We start from the raw sequence: 14,356 nt of genomic DNA on the forward strand, positions 1-14,356 counted from the left end.
CAGGAGAGACTGTGCCTGCCTGAGTGATGAGTGATGAGATGTTACTAGCTAGCCCTAAGTGACTTATCTAGGTCATACATTGAGTTTATGGCAGAAGTGGGTATAGAATCAAGGCCTTCTGTCTCCAAACCCTGTGTTTTAACTGTTGCACACTTCTGTTCATTAACAATTTTCTGGTGACATTTTTAGACAATTTCACACAAAGTTCAAACAAACAGAACAACTCACATCTGCCCCACAAACATAACAGACATAAATATTACACAAAAGGAGCAGGAGCAAAACTGACTCTCACTGAGCATTAAGGAGACCCAGTTGCTTGTGACTTGGGTTACAAGAGGCCATTTAAGGGTATTTTGTGTGACTTATATTTGCTGTCTGCTCTTAGATCATCACATTCTTGTTTTCCTGATGGACTGCAGATGGGAATGAGGAAAGATCTAATCCTGGTCTTGAGCCAGTAGACAAGAAGCAAGCATCGCACAGGATGCACTTTGTATCTGTAAAGGGAAAAGGGGGAGATCCAAATACAGCCAGTGAGTGGGGAGTGGCTGGCAGGTAAATACTGTCGCTGTTGGGGGCTGAGGGTGGGTGACAGGAGCAATGCACTAACTCGCAAGCAGTAATATGTCTCGAAGGAGGATGAGCTCCAAGGGGAAGGGGCTGGCACAGCTGGGCTTCAAGCCTGTCGGACGCCTCTCCCGTGCCACCGGTTGCCCTAGTCCTATTTCTAGCAGCGCCCCGCTCTGTACTATGCATCTCCAGCTTTTCTGCTAGAGCTATGCGGGGCTGGCGGCCGCGGGCTGGCCGGCAGGTGGAGCCCCCTCCCGGCTCTGCGCCGCTGCTGAAGCGGGGCAGAAAGGGTTAAACAGCACGGCTGCCTCAGCCTTTGGGGACCCCGCACACAAATAAATAAATAAATAAATAAGCAGCGCCCTGCTACCGCCCTCCCCCCGCTTTGCAAGGCGCCGGCCGTGGGGCCGCAGCGGCGAGGCGAGGATGCGGCAGGGGAGAGCAGAGGGGGTGGCAGCCTCCGCCGCAGCGAAAGGCGACATGGAGGGAGGCGCGGAGCGGGCCAGCCCCTGATGCGGCGCTTTCTCCGCCTCCTCCGGGCAGCGGCGATTCCCTTCCTCCCTCCCGGCGGCGGTGGCTGCGGCGGCGGCGGGTGGAAATGAGCAGGTCGGCGGCGCTTCTCCTCTGCCTGCTGGGCTGCAACGTGTGGAAGGCGGTGACCAAAACCCTAGGGGCGCCCGGTGCCGCTCGAGGTGGGTGCGGGCCGGGCGCGCTTTGTGCCGCCGGGGGAGGGTCTCCGCGGGGCCGCATTGTGCTGGCGGCGGCGAAGTTGGGGGCGCTGCCCGGGCAGACGCGGCCGGAGCCCCGCTCCCCCTCTCTGCGCTGGGGCCGCCGCCCCCGGCCCCGTTCCTGGGGCTTTTGTTAAGGGCAGGGGCTGCTGGCCAGGCCCGCCTGCTCTCCTTACCTGCCCCCCCCCCCGGCAGGTCCTGCCTGGGGCTGGCTGCTGAGCCCCCCCGACGCAGCGGTGATGGGCGGCTTCGTAGAACCTCGCTCGCCTCCCTTGGCGAGTCCCGCTTGGGGCTGGTTGTGTTGTGCCCCCTCCCCCGCTGTTGCAGGTACAGCTTGGCGCTGGTTACCGTGCAGCCTCCCTCCCAGTCTCTGCAGGTCCCGCTTGGTGCCTTCCCCTCTCCCTGCATGTCTGGCTGGGGACTCATTGCACTCCCTGGCAAGCCCTACGTGCGGTCGGCTGCGTTGACCCTGGGTTAGGGTCCTGTTCCGTAGCCCAGGCGGGAGGCCCTGGAGCAGCCCCCAAAAGTTTCCTGTCTCTTCCTGGCTGTATTCCGCGTGGGGCGCGCACTGCTGGCTTGTTGTTGCTGACCATCCTGTCTCTTCATCTGGCCCTTTTGTTTGGAGAGGTGGCCAGTCCGACTCCCCAGCCTTACTGCATGTCATGCAAGCAGCGTGCCCCTTGCTAGTAATGCATGTGGCACTTCTGTTGGGGGCCTGGAGTGTTCTATTTTAAATCAGGAAAAATCTGCTTTAAATGACTGTCACACCTTTCCCCCAGCTGATTTTGTAGCAATATAATCGGTGACCTTAGAACCAATACTAACCCCTTCAAAGCAAAGAATGGACCTCAATGGAAAACTATTTTAGCATCTAAATCAACTTTGTGGTCCTTTTCACTTGATTTGAGCCCTTTTTAGCTGGGTAGGATGGCTCTACAGTAATCCTTTAGTTACTTCCCTCAGGTGATGTGGTTTCATCAGCAAAATGTGCCTGTACTGTAAAAATGTGACACTGCCAAGGAGATACTGTAGGTGGGAGATATCGCAGATTAGTCATGCTTCCACACTGCATTTCTACCCTTTATTGTTGCAGTAGTGCTCTGTTTCTCTCAAGGCTTCATTCTGCGTAGCTCAGAAAGGGGTCATGTAATACCTCTAGGTTTCCGGGAGCTCATATATATGTTAAACAGCAGAAAATGTAGTTTGCTGATGGTAAATAGTTTGCTACAAGAGAATATAGTTGCAAACTGGTTAGTATTTGCCGATTAGTTAACCTTGTGAAACAGCTAAGTATCAAATGTCATTTCATGTGGAAGAGGTTTTTATTTGTTTGTTCCCCCTCCTACTCTCTTTCTCCCCCTCCCCTTTAGCCTTCAGGAAAGCAGGTTAATTGTATCCTTCCATAACAACCAGGGTGGAAATGCCATGCATCAGGGATACAACTGTACCCTATTTCCTCCCATCTTCTCTACCCCCTTTTGTATGTCTTTAAGAGTCAATAGCCTCTAAGTGGCCTTTTTTATATACAAACAATAACAATGACATTTAGGTTCTTAGAGGTCATTCTTTTTTAATAAATTCTTTTATTCTTTGATTACCAATCATTATTTCTACAACAGCCAATAAAATGCAAACTATAGTCCTGTGCTCTGATACCAGCTGATCAAAATTTGGGTATCTTGTGGTAAAACCTACTGTACAATACAAGATCTTTTCTTAACAAGATTGGAAAAGGGGTAGAGGATTTGACTTTGAAACTTGAGCTTTCTTTTTTCAAATCAATTATTCTAAATGTGTTTGGGGCACTTGCAGACGGGATTTATACTGAATTAGTTCACAAATATATCAACAAAAATATACACATCCTTTGAAGGTAACGTTTGACAACAAAATTTGATTTTTATCTTGGTTTATAACCAGTATTGTGATATGGAGACTATTTACTTGATATGTTGGTAAAATTACAGTGCAGTTCGACTATCTGTTTTCTTCCCTTCCTCTTTCACTGTCAGCTCTTTTTAGAGGCAGCTCTTTCTAACTCAGAAACAGGAAAAACTAATGTCTGCAGCAACAATATAACTTACTTATTTTTATGTACATCATGGGGAAAGACAGGGAGTTGGCCATTATACAGTATCTATACGAAGGACTGTCTTTAAACTTGATCATTTGACCTTTTTATTGCTTGCGGATATGTCATTCTTGAGTGAGCAGAGAATATTGATGTATGGTATGTAAAATGGTCAAATTCTGTCTTCAGTATTAGAACATCTGAGGTTTACTGATGTACAGTAGACGCTTTCTGCCCTTTCACTACTGTTTCTCAGTTTCCCTCTCTATTCTAAGCTATCTGTATGCTTTGGAAGATAGACATGTGGAGGTTCATTTTAGTATTAAAAAGCATCGTATTTAGCTCAGGTCGGTAGTAACCACAAGCTTTTTTGGAAGCTTATGAATTTGTGGTCATAGTCAAGTTTAGTGGACAGGTAGCTAAATCACCCAAATAACCATTGCAGTTGGTACTTATTGGGACCCCTTGTTGGTAGCCTCAAAATTAAAGGCAAGTGTTTGAATAGTTATGAAGACTGAAGTACCCCCCTCTTCAGCACTTGTGTTGGTACTTCAAGGTCAAGGTTGAGGCACACTGGGGTCAGGGTTTACAAATCTTTGCAATTGTCCATGTTGTAACTCTTGTGTGGATGAAGTATGAGGTTGGTCTGGGAAGAGGGACGCAAATGGATTTGGGAAGGATTAGAGAGGACCACAGAGTAGATTGGATCAGGTTGGTGAAGAGAATGTGAAGTCCAGGAGGGGAAGTAAGAAAAACATTGACAGTGAGATACAACTAGGCAGTGGAATGATTTTTGAAAGAGAAATGGTGGATATCCCATCAACTGCAGTATTTAAATTATAACTGGACAAAACACTAGAAAACTCGAGAGAATAGTCTCACTGACAGGATTGGACTAGGTGAGACTTGATTAGATTCTTCTATATCCTTAGAATCAGACTGGCTAAGTGGAATTTGAACTTTGCGCCATATGAATGTGGGGTTGTAGTTGACACTTTTGTTAAGGAAGAGAAGAGAGAATACAGCTCCAAAAAAAATCCCCTGATTTGATATTTTTCTTCCTCCCCTGGCACCAGCTCTAGCCCCAAATTTGAATAGCACCAAGTTCAAATTCTGATCAGCCAGGCTGATTCTGCAATTTTATGAATATGAAAGGTACTGATAATTAAGCTTCTTCATTCACACCCCATTAAAAAGATTGGCACTTGAGTTGTTTCAGTATGTCTGGCTCAGCATGTAAATGGATGGATGCAGTGTTGCCTCTGAAGATGTGCTTCTGAACCACAAGGATTAGAAATATTTTGAGAAAAATAAATCCCCTAACTTCTGGAGTATATAGCAAAATCTGCACAGATCCTCGTTTTGTTTATTATATGAATGTTGAGGCTTATTGTCCCTGCAGATGAAGTCATTGTGAACTCATGTAGATAAATTTTAAGAATTATTCGGATTATAAGTTTTCACCCTCTCTGAACTCTGCTGCTTAAAATTGAATCGATATTTCAAATTAGGACTTAATTTCAGGTTTTAAATAAAACTATAATCATCAGCTATTCTTATATTTGAACATGTGTTGAACCAATACTAACATAAGCCAGTGTCATAAATTAAAACCAAAGTACTTTGGCTGTATTTGCACTGGAAACTGTGTTGAATCTAAATAAAACGCACGTTGAAGAATCTAAATAAAACACAGGACAAGTTCTGATCATGTGAACCAATGTCTTTCAAGTTTGGGAGGCTTGCCAGGTTTCTCAGTAATAATTCATTTAAGCATTACAGGAAGAACAGTACAAATCTGTGGAGACTTTTAGCAAAATCTGTTTAATTCCTGCAAGAATTTTTTATTTTTCTAGTTGGTGTATTCTATTTGAACAATGTGGGGCCATTCTGAAATACTAGGTTTTCTAAGATGAGATGCCATGGCTGCTCGAGGCCACATTTTAGAGATATTCCAGAAAATCTCTCATTGCGCTACAGGAGTCCAGCATGTTTTTATGTGACACCATGTAAATACCATTTATAATTTTTAGGGTAGTAGTGAACATCTCTTTTGTTCAGAATATTTCACTACAGTACTTAACCTGTTCAAAATCTGCAATCTTATTGGAATTGCTTCCCATTAATGGAGGGAGTCGCAGGATGTGTGCTAAGTATCTTCCCCTCCTTACCCCACCATGATTATTAGCTGGATGTTTCTACTATGGCAATAAGGAAAGATAGACAGACAGTGTGGTGGGGTTGAGGTAATATCTTTTACTGGACCTATGTCTGTTGGGGCAAGACAAATTTTTGAGCTAAACAAAGCATATAGTAAGGAAAGGGTTAATAGTTGGGATTTAAATGCTCTTAAATGAGCCTTCATGGTATCACGTTGCTTGGATAAATGGTGGTGGTGGGGAAATCTGACACTTTTTGGTGCTATTGTTTGTTTGTTTGTTAACTGACTGGCTTCAAACTCAGACAAGTTACATTAATTCACACTGTGAAAGCTAATTTCACAACCATAAGGGCTTTGATATTTTATGGAGGTGATTACTCTGAAGAATATGGTAAAAGCAATTGAGAAACCCTGAATTCTTGTTTTTATTGGGTGGATTTTTTTCTTTTCTGTTTTTTGGTGAGCCATTTTCCCAAGCTGTCAGTTTTAACCTAGACAGTAGGTATTGTTAGGGGGTTAGAAGTGAAACTAAGGACACTAACACTTTTTGCAATGCAGATTTTGGCCTCCACATTTGCACCCTATCTACTTAATGAGCTACTGATTACTAGGGTCCTTGAAACACAAACGTTTACCTTAGTGAGACAATTAGTGTAAGTAAGGGTACTCGCATGTTATCCAGATAAAGTCCTGAATTACTCCAAGGCCCAAATGTGTAGCTTTATTTTTTTATTTTTAAAAAATTAGTGTTAGCTAACATATGGTAAAATCCTAGTGTGGACAAGGCAGTTAGAGTTTTCACACAGGCCAAAGTAAATCCTAGGCTTGCCTCCAGTGTGTACTTCAACCTGCTAACACGTGAAAACTACAGACTGTCTTGTCCATACTAAGACTGGTGGTGTTAACTGCCACTAACCAATACATAGCTTAGATTCCCCACCCCCAAAACCCTGTTAGGATGCACCCTAAGGGGTGAGACAAGAACATGGGTTTTGGAATTTGTGGGACAAAGGACTGTCTTCTTTGCCAATTGCTGGCTAAATGGACAGCTTTGAACATCATCTAACTTACCAGAGAACACTTTCTTTATTTGATAGGTTCCCAGTAAAAGCCACTCTAGCATGTGTATTGGAGAGAGGTTTGTGTTGATCATGTTTGTTGCAAAACTGAAATATGCAGGACTTCTTGTGAAATTTCAAGGAGCCTCGCGCCTCAATGAATAATACCTACTCATGTTTCTTAGGCATCAATGAGAGTAGGCACCTGTGCATCAAGGGGACAGAGAGGTTTTATTATTGCAAGGTCTGCTCTAGGAAATTAGGCCAGTATAACTTGGTCACTCAGGGACGTGAAAAATCCATGCTCCTGAGCAATGCAGTTAAACTAACCTAAACCCAAGTAGAAAGCACTAGGCTGATAGGAGAATTCTTCCATCGACATAACTACCAATTCCTGGGGAAGTGGAGTACCTATGCCAGTGGGAGAAGCCCGCCCATCAGCGTAGCTTCTTCACTGAAGCACTACAGCGGCGGGGGCAGCATTTTAAGGGTATACCTGTATATAATAATGAGTTTGACATTAGTAATGTACTGACATGAATAATAGTTAGCTGTGGTTACCATTATACCTTCTGTTGTTGCTTAAACCATACAAAGGAGTCCAACCTCTTTATAATGTGGGAGGGCTGAGCATTCCCACAGTCAAGCCCTGCCCACAATTGTCGTGGAGTCTCCAGGAATTAAAGGTTAATCTTTAACTAAAGATTATGTCGTGTGATGAAACCTCCAGGAATACATTCAACCAAAATTGGCAACCCTAGTTCCAGCCCACATTAAAATGGAGCCTGTGTTTTTCTCTCTCTCACATGCACAAAATCAGTTGACTGGGCCAGGCTTAAAGCACCTCTAAACCTGGGTCAGAAACTTGTAAGAGCCCAGGCTAACTGCACAGAATAGACATACACCCAGATGTAAAAGTAAGGAGTTGTGGTGTGGAGCAGAAATTGTCCTTTGCTAAAAGCAAAAGTGAACTCTCCCTGAGTTATGTAGACAGTGATGGCTCCCTCTTGATTAAAGTAAATTGAAACGTTGTCTGCACATAACAGAACATGGGCCTCTTTTGTTTGAGATTTAATAGGTAAATGTATATATTAAAATTGCAACAAGTATTTATCAAATGATGATTTGAATACTTTCTTGGCCATAGAAAAACTACAATGAATAAAGGTAACTTTTATATAAAAAACTTCCTTGGATCAACAGTTTTGCCCAGTCCTTCCAATTTACACCCGTATCTGAGATAGCAGAAGTAAGGATAGTTGTGTGACAAACTGTTGAATGTTAGGCAAAATAACTTGTTAATGAGGATGCCAGACACTTAATTTGTGTATTTGTTTTGCATCAAGCAGTTTGTTATGCAACTATAGTCCTAGTCAGGTTTTACTAACATGGTGTTGCAGTCTGGCCTTTGTGAAGCTGGATATCCTGAATAACATACATAAAATAAAACTAAGAAGGGTCAAAGATGTGAAGACTTTCTGCTGCTCAGGCTGCAATTCATTAGGGTATGCTACATTGCCAAAGAGCCTAAACCAGGAGGATAACTTTTTTTGTTTTCTATGAAGCTGTTTGCACGTCTAATGGCTCCTTTGTTCATTTATACATAAATGTAAGGAAAGGCTTGGTGAAACAAGGCAGGGATTTGTAGAGCTATTTGGGCTTCTCATGATTAATGAGGGTAGTTATACTGGTATTCACTCCTTTATGCTGGTACAACTGCATCCACCCTAGGAGATTGCATCCATTTAACTAAATCACTTATTCTGCCAATTTAATTAAATTGTTATGTAGACAACTTCTTTGTCATCTTCCCTGTGTCTCCAAAATCTCCAGAAATGTTTAAAGAAAATGATCCATTTTGAAGAAGAAAATGGAGAAAGAATCAGAAGGGCAATACTGAGCAGCGTAGTATTAACTACTGCACCAGAATATATTCCTCAAGAAGGCTCTGAGTGCTACTCCTGTTGACTGACATAAGCAACACTTTCTAGGGGCTGGTCCAGACTGGGGGGGGGAAATCGATCTTAGATACGCAACTTCAGCTATGTGAATAACGTAGCTGAAGTCGAATAACTAAGATCGAATTACTCACCCATCCAGACGGCGTGGGATCGATGTCCGCGGCTCTCCGTGTCGATTCCGGAACTCCGTTGGGGTTGATGGAGTTCTGGAATCGATATAAGCGCGCTCGGGGATTGATATATCGCGTCTAGATTAGACACGATATATTGATCCCCGAGCAATCGATTTTAACCCGCCGATACGGCGGGGTAGTCTGGACGTACCCAAAGGTGCACTAGTATTGCTTGAGGCAGGCAAGTACTGTCTGGAAAATAAATGGGTTCAGGATCTCTGGGGACACCAATAGTGCTGCAGGCTGTGAGACAGACAATGGAAAGTAAACACAGCTAAACAGTAGAAAAAACTTTTTTTTTAATTCTTCACAGTGTGTTCAGGGAAAAGAGGTGGCACAAACTCAAGATTGCTGTGGCAATTTCTCTCTTTGCTCTACTGTAAATTATTCCCCTGGCAAGTTATGTAACTACTGAGTGGCACACTGTCCTGGACAAATCCTACACCAGCTTTAAAAGCTATTTGTGGTAATACTGATGAAAGCCACTGTTAAGTAATGTGGCATACTTGCTGCTGCCACTTCACTGTTAATACCCAGCTGTTTTCATACAAGAGCTTTTGTTTTGTTTTGGGTGAGCATCTGGGTTCAGTGTCTCCTATTCTCTGTGATTTGCAGTATCCCCAAATAGGTGAGAAAAAGAGCTGCTGGAACAGAAATTGCATTAAGCAATATGAAGGATTGCAAAATGTAGCTCTTCACATTGAGGGAGATTTTTTTCAAAAGTGTGAATGGCAGTTAGGTACCCAGTTCCCACAAAGTCAGTGAGTGCCTAACTGCATTTGTACCTTTTTGAAATATCACCCATCATGCTACGCTAATTTCCATCAAAAGTTAGCTCTCACACAGTGGTGTGCAAGAGAATGTGTTATTCCTTTCTTTAGGATACCACTATAGACAAACATTGACTTTTTAGTGGCAGTTACTGTAGTTGACTTATTCAAAGTAAATACTATTGTTTGGGATCAAGATAAAAAGAATAAAATACACTTGCTTTAAACTAAGCATAGCTTTAAGCACTAAAGCTTCTAATAGGTTGAATCCCAGCCTCCTCTTTTTGCTCCAGGCCATTAGTTGAACCAGAATTGGAATATTTAACTTTTTATTTTTTAAAGTAACAAATCAGACATTGAGTGAAGAGGATTTGAAGTATTAAAGATCACTTGGAAAGCAGTTAACTTTTCTAGAATAGAGGTTAGATAAGGACCTCCCCCTGCAAGTCACATCTGAAAAGCCACCTGCTCCCTGCAGTTTACTCTCAGTAACATCCATGTGCTACTCTTTCTTAAATTGTTGTTCGATTGTGATCTCTCTGGAGTAAGGATATTGGTTTTGTCTAGAAATGTCACTTGTTAAATGTGATATGTAATTAGTCCTGTAGTAAAACAGTTTTGCATTATAGCACTATTAAATTGTATGACTATTCTATAACTTGCTTTGAGAAAAAGAGGGCATGGGCCATATCATTTTTTCTCATATTTCAAATGCAAGGGATCTTAGGAGCAGAAAAATTGCTATTTTGAGGACAAAGTCTGTTAGTGTAGCGGGGGTGAAGGCAATGTGACATCACCCACTTGCCCTTCTGCGCAGTCAGGTTTCTGAGTTTTTAGAGGGCCATACATAGTGGCAGCATTCCTTGGGAAGCTAGTGAGTATTTTCCATGAGTAAGTTAATGAACACACTTGACTGAACTACTGTACGCGTTTTGAAATTCCTCTGTGTGGGGAAGAGTTGGGGGAGTGAGCCAAGCAAAGATGGGGATAGGTCATGGCAGCACAGGTCCTTGAGAAGTTATGGAGAGGAATGGGGAGCCTTTGCTATACCATGGGTGGTACGGGCCTGAGATAAATGAGAAAATCCTATGTCTTTCGAGGCATCTATGGGTTAGGAGTGTCCCATCCTCTGCTCACTCTGAATGGGCAAACACCACACCCAGTTCGTGTGGTGGAAACTTCCATACCTGAAGTCCTTAGATTGTTCTGCCTGACTAGATGTTTTTCTGCAGGACGTGCAATGCATGCCTAAAAGGTGTGTGTGAGGAGGGCAGTTTCAGAGTCACAATGTGCTTTATAAGGTTGTGATGAAGCAGAGAAAATACCAGCCAGCACATAAAGTGTTAAAGAGAGCCTTTGGGCCCAGCTAATCTGTTCCCTCCTCCCATCTTATACCTGTAGCTAATGCCAGGTGTGGAGCTGGAAGAAAAGGAGAGAGCTAGGCTCAAATTGGAGCTGTCTGGTGAAGGGGAAGGAGCTAGCTGCCTCTGTAACTGAGGGGAAGGATCACTAACTTGCCCACCAAGGCAGCTAAATGGAAGGAAGCACTGTCTCCCCAGCCACGGGAGACTGTGGAGGACACCTAGGAACCTCTGGCACTGTGAGCGACTGAATGGGTGAAGCCCAGGGACATTGTGGGGCTCAGCCTATCTGAAGGAGTCCAGGACTATGGCGAGGCACTGCTCAAGGCCCATGAGAGGACCCTACTGAAAGCAAGCTGTCCAACTAAATGAACTAGAGGGGCCTTGCCCTAAACTGAACAGACACTGGTAGGAAGTGACCCACGGCAATGGATTTAGACGAGGGCTGGATTAACTCATAGGCTAATAAGACTATAGCCTTAGGCCCTCCCACGTTTAGGCCCTAATTTTTAGGCCCTACTGTAGGCCCTCCATATTGAAGTAGAAGCTGAGCAATGGTAGTGGGGCCATCAGAAATTTTCTGTCTCATTAGATATTGCTTTGTACAAATGAATCCATCAAGATTATGAACTCAATTTATGGTGATTATGATTTTGTCTTTGTGGGCCAAGTAACTGTTCGTGGGCCTAAACAATATTGAACTTTTTATACAGTAGGCCCACATTGGACAATGGAAACCATGTTGAGGAAAGGAGGATGGCAGAAATTGAAGGAGGCCAAAGAAAGACAGAAAGGACAAGATGTAGTGCTGAAAGGTACTCCTTCTCTCCTAAGTCTAGTGGTGGGAAGGTCTGAATACCAGCCCAAGTGAACCTACTGTGCCTGTGCCTGAGGAAAAGGAGCAGCCTCCTGTGACTTCTCTACCTGAAGTCTCGCCCCACTCCTCCGAAGACTTTCCCAGTGATAGTAATACAAAAATATCCTTCTCCAGTGGTCCAGGCGAGTGGAACATGACTTCTCAAGATCTTATTGCATATTGAACTGAGTAGGACCCATAGAAATTCCAGAATCTAGATGCTGGCTTTTCATTGACAAAGCGAGAGAGAGTACACCAATCAGAATAGTTGTCTGACCAAATCAGTGTTTGAATATGTGAAATCTAACAAACAGATTGGCAAGTGAGTTGTACTGTTTTTATTGCTGCCTGTTTTCTGATACCAAAAAGTGGCCAATGTTCTGTGAAGTCTTCGGTGATTGGAAGAATACTGCATACATTACCAATCATACAATGAGTGAGCAGCATACATTGTCAGTTAGCAACTACCATGCCCAAAAGAAAGTTAGTGGCAGAATTGATACCCTCGTGGAAAACAAGTTTTTGGAAGCTCATGCTTATTGAAAGAATGTTCTCAGAGATGTAGTTGAAACCATAGTTTTTCTTGTTGAGCACGGTCTGCCTTTCCGTGGCTCAAATGAGACTGTTGGATCGAAACACAATGGCAATTACTATGGTGTTCTAGAGCTAATCGCTACGTTTAACTCTTTCTTTTCTCAGCACATCAATAAACACGCAGATCGTGGAAAAGGCCATACATCATATCTATCAAAGACTATTTGTGATGAATCCATTGCACTGCTGGCAAAGAAGGCACTGTCAGTCATTGTAGATGATATTTTTCAGTGTCCGACTCAACACCAGATGTGTCACGTGTAGATTAGCTCACTGTCATCTTGCATTATGTGCTACCCAGTGGAGTAGTTGAGCATTTCACGATCTTCATAAACATCACCAACCACACAGGGGAGAAACTTGCCTCATACATACTCGATTTCCTCACCAAAAATGGGATTGACATCAGCCTTTGTTGTGGTCAAAGCTATGACAATACAAGTAACATGAGTAGCAAATATTCAAGGCTGCAACAAAGATAAGAGTGCAATGCTTTGGTTGATTACATACCAGGTTCTGCTCCCTCACTCAATCTTGTTGGCCAGTCTGCCATGGATTGATGTGTTGAAGCAGTTTCTTTTTTTGGATTTGTCCAAGAATTGTACAGATTTTTTTTTCTCTGCATCAACCAGTCGTTGGATGATTCTTAGAGATTCACTACCAAAGGAATGCCCCGTGCCCAAATCACTTCCAGAGACATGGTGGAGTGCCAGTGCTGAAGCTGTGAATGCAGTTGTTCTGGGATACCCCAACATCCTTGAAGCACTAGAGAGCATCAAGGACGATAAATCTCAAAAATCAGCAACAAGAAAAGATGCAAAGATCCTGAGTGATGCAATGCGCACTTTGGAAACTGCTATTTTGTATGACGGCTGGAATGATATACTTCAGCCATTCAGACAAATCCAGCTTAGGTGCAGTCTAAGCTGCAAAGTGCTCAAATTGACCTTTCCACTGCTGTAAACCTAATAAGGAGTCTTGGAACTGTTCTTCAACAAATGCTGGATAGTTTTGATGAGTATGCAATTCAGGGGGCTGCAAGGACTGCTAACCATGCATATAAGTCAGCCAAATGACACAAGACAGAAGACATGCGACAATGCAGCTGTCCACTCATTCCATGACAAGGAGCCTTCAACAGTTAATATCTTCATCACAATCATCGACAAACTGAAGAGTTCATTAGATCATTGGATCGAGACTTACGAAAATATTGACAGAATCTTTAGTGTACTGACAAATTTTTCGCTTAACATTTCAAGTTCCAAAGTCAATGACAGTATCAAATGTGTGTCAAAAATACCCAGATGATCTCCCAGTACATTTAACTAAAGCATTTCTTCAATTTGTTGAATTTACATCACTCTCTGATATAGAGAGAAAAGATGATGAAAGCAAATCTATTTGGATGTATCAAGTTACCACTGAATCCAATGTGATAGAATGTTTCCCAAATGTTGAAACTGCATTACGGCTGTATTTGTCACTAAAATCACTAACTGTCGTGGAGAACATTCCTTCTTTCTTCTAACAAGGGTCAAAACTGTCCTTCCATCCATCATGACTCAAGAGCATCTCAGTGCTTTGTCTGTCTTGAGCATTGAGAATGAAGTCTCATGACTTCAGGTCTTTGAATTACAATGACATCATTCATGACTTTGCCACAGCTAAAGTTATGGGGGGGAAATTGTTTGAAGAATTGAGTGTAGTGAGAGTAGAATAAACTTGTTGGTTTTTACATAAATTAATATCTATATGCATATTTGTAGTTCATACTCCAGGCCCTTCCCGCCTATTAGCCTTAGGCCCCTCATAACCTTAATCCATCCCTGATTTGGATTCTTGGCCAGGAGGGTGATCCCTGTTCACGGTCTGACAAACACAGGGCCCTGGGCTGGGACCCAGTGCAGAAGGAGGGCCTGGGTCTGTCTACCTGCCCCACGGCTTAAAAATTGAGGCCTTGCAACCAAGCACAGGGGTGAAAGCCACATGCTTGAATTCCTAGGCTTTCCAGCTCTCCAGGCTGCCTGTTACAAAGAAATATGGTGCT

General features: G+C 43.2%; 1 protein-coding gene across 1 annotated transcript in view; it reads left to right on the plus strand.

The window, feature by feature from the left end:
• Positions 1-1,033: 1,033 nt before the first annotated feature.
• FAM171A1 (family with sequence similarity 171 member A1) overlaps positions 1,034-14,356 on the plus strand; it is a 125,251-nt gene continuing 111,928 nt past the window's right edge. Inside the window, exon 1 of the mRNA XM_050939544.1 lies at positions 1,034-1,265. Within this exon, the coding sequence (XP_050795501.1) occupies positions 1,172-1,265 (94 nt within the window). The 5' untranslated portion in view covers positions 1,034-1,171. The remainder of the gene's footprint in view (positions 1,266-14,356) is intronic.

Source organism: Gopherus flavomarginatus, chromosome 2 (genome assembly GCF_025201925.1).
Source record: "Gopherus flavomarginatus isolate rGopFla2 chromosome 2, rGopFla2.mat.asm, whole genome shotgun sequence".
In the NCBI taxonomy this organism is placed as follows: Eukaryota; Metazoa; Chordata; order Testudines; family Testudinidae; genus Gopherus; species Gopherus flavomarginatus.